The sequence below is a fragment of the Papaver somniferum genome, chromosome 8, assembly GCF_003573695.1.
Source record: "Papaver somniferum cultivar HN1 chromosome 8, ASM357369v1, whole genome shotgun sequence".
NCBI classification, from domain to species: Eukaryota; Viridiplantae; Streptophyta; class Magnoliopsida; order Ranunculales; family Papaveraceae; genus Papaver; species Papaver somniferum.
This window is the reverse complement of record NC_039365.1, coordinates 1,017,535-1,019,957: the sequence shown is the minus strand read 5'-3', so window position 1 is coordinate 1,019,957 and position 2,423 is coordinate 1,017,535. Positions and strand designations below refer to the sequence as shown.

At 38.4% G+C, this 2,423-nt stretch overlaps 1 protein-coding gene across 1 annotated transcript; it reads left to right on the top strand.

Annotated features, from left to right (window-relative positions):
• The first annotated feature begins 1,450 nt into the window (after nt 1-1,450).
• On the top strand, nt 1,451-1,957 carry LOC113304141 (E3 ubiquitin-protein ligase RING1-like). Its single transcript, XM_026553203.1, has one exon. The coding sequence runs from the start codon at nt 1,451-1,453 to the stop codon at nt 1,955-1,957; it is 507 nt and encodes a 168-aa protein (XP_026408988.1).
• The last annotated feature ends 466 nt before the right edge of the window (nt 1,958-2,423 follow it).

Below are 2,423 nucleotides of genomic sequence, written 5' to 3'. Positions count from 1 at the left end.
CCGTACGTCCATGTGTGGTGGATCCAGCTCAGTAGTTTGTTTCTTTATCACTCTGCTGAGAATCTCTACGACAGCTTACAAAGGTTAGTATGTACCCCAGATGCCGGTAATCTTGTGTTTGGTCATGAGTTTTTTTTTTTTTTTTTCCGTTATTTTAATTTTGTATTTGCGAACAGTTTCACCAGCAAATAATCTAAATGTACAAGGTTATACTAAATAGACGTGCAATCATGTTTTGCAAACAATCTTTAACTAGCTAGACATAATACAGATAAAAAACGCTGAACCACTGCCAATATGCAGTCCACATGCAATTTCCTTGGCCAAGTGGAATCACCTGCTTATACCTCCCCCCAATTTTGTGTATTTTGAAGCAGCTTCCGATTTCATCGATCATATCAAGACGGCTTTGAACACGGATCTGGTTGATGATGGTGTAACTGAATCAACGCAGGAAGGCATTGGAAGAAGGATTTGCGCATCAAAATTGTTTCTTAATGTGGACATAACATTAACGGAGACAGTAACGATAGCAGTAGCGCCACCACGTGCTTAAAAGGATTCTTGGTAGAAATGACACGAAAGATAATCTGCGAAAAAGTGAGATTGACCAAAAATTAGCGACATTGCCATAAGTTGATAATAAACTTTTATTTGTCTTAGACAACAAAGGGAGATGTAGTAGCAGCAGCCAAGGGAGAGTACCAGAAGGTCAGATGGGAATTACAGCCTCTGATCTTAGACATTATTAGCTTATTTAGCAAGCATCCATCATGGACTTGCAAGTCCATCATCGACAAAATTTTGCTGCTCTCTTATATTTTGTGTGACACCGAGAAGCAAAAATCCAGTCACTCACAAATAAAAAAGTTGTCATTTTTAGTCGGCCCTTCAGCGCACAAACAGTAATAGTACCACTGCCAAAGGAAAAGTAATACTCCCGTAACTAGATGTAGATGAAAACTGAAAAACAAGAAACCGATGAAAGTAAACCAAAATCTATGAGGAGTCCACCGCACCTGGTGAAACTTGGTTGGTACACAAGCTGGTGCTTTAATCAAATATTAGGGCGGTTGAGGTTACCCTTAGGTTAAGGGCAGCTTCTTGTCTTGGTTTAGGGGGATTGGTTGTTGCTCCATCAGGTATCTGGATTGTTCCATGGAATTATATATATAAAGAGGTACAGAGCCATGAACCTAATTGTCAAGGTTCACGCTTATCGTTTTTCTAAATTCAACTGCTAGTACAAGTTTACCGTATGGATCATCTTGGTGCTCACGTAAATATCACGTGTTCTTGTGATGTTACATATTTAATCCTTACCCCTACTAGTGCACAAGAAAAAAACCCATCACTTCCTAATAAACTCGAAATTCTATTGCGGTGCACCCATAATAAAATCGAAGATGGTACGGCCATAACTGTGTTTAATCAACTCATCAATGCAGGTATGGATTTGATTAAGAATTTTAAATCGTACAATTTAGTTAGAAGCACAATAGATAATATGCTTTCGGATTTCAAAGCTCCGTCGAGCTTTTATGATTACGTTACAGATTGTGTGTTGGATTCCGCATTTAAACTTCCAGAAATAGTAGGTGGTTCGTTTCTCCTTACTGCATGTGTGATCATTACTATCCAAGAGAATTTGGATGTACAAGAAGAGGATTATCCGATTCATGATGGTGTAACTGAATCAATGGAGGAAGACAATGTAAGAAGGATTCGTGCATCAAAATCGTTTATTGATGGATTGAAGAAAGAGGAATGTAGACATAACAATGGATACAGTAACGATACCACTAGCTGTGCAATATGCTTGGAAAGGATTCTAGATGGATCCGTGATAAGCAACATGCCGTGCTTGCATACGTTTCATTCTGTCTGTCTGGTTATTTGGTTGCATGAAAGCAACTCTTGCCCCATATGTCGATGTCAGGTGGATCCAGCTGAGTAGTTAGTTTCCTTATAAGTTATAACTGTACTAAGCAGCTCTCCGTCAGCTTGCAATTAATGGTTGTTATGCAACTTCGGTAATCTGGTGCTAGTCATGAGTTTGTTCTCTTAACTTTGACTTGTGAACAGTTTTAGAACTAAATAATTGTACAAGGTTATACTAAATAGACGTGCAATCATCTTTTGCATATACAATCTTTAACGCTTAAGCATTGCCAACGGAATCCACAAACCATATTTCCTTGGCCAGGTTGAATCACTTGCTTATACCTCCCCTCAATACTTCGATGCAGATTCGTGATTTCTTTGGTTACAGAAATACGGCTTTGAAAAGGGATATTATTTTCAGCTTTTGTTCTCTTAATTTTGTACTTGCGAACAGTTTTTTCTCTAAATAGTATAAACGTACAAGGTCTAAATAGACGAGCAACCATGTTTTGCGAACAACCTCTGACTAGCTAGAAATA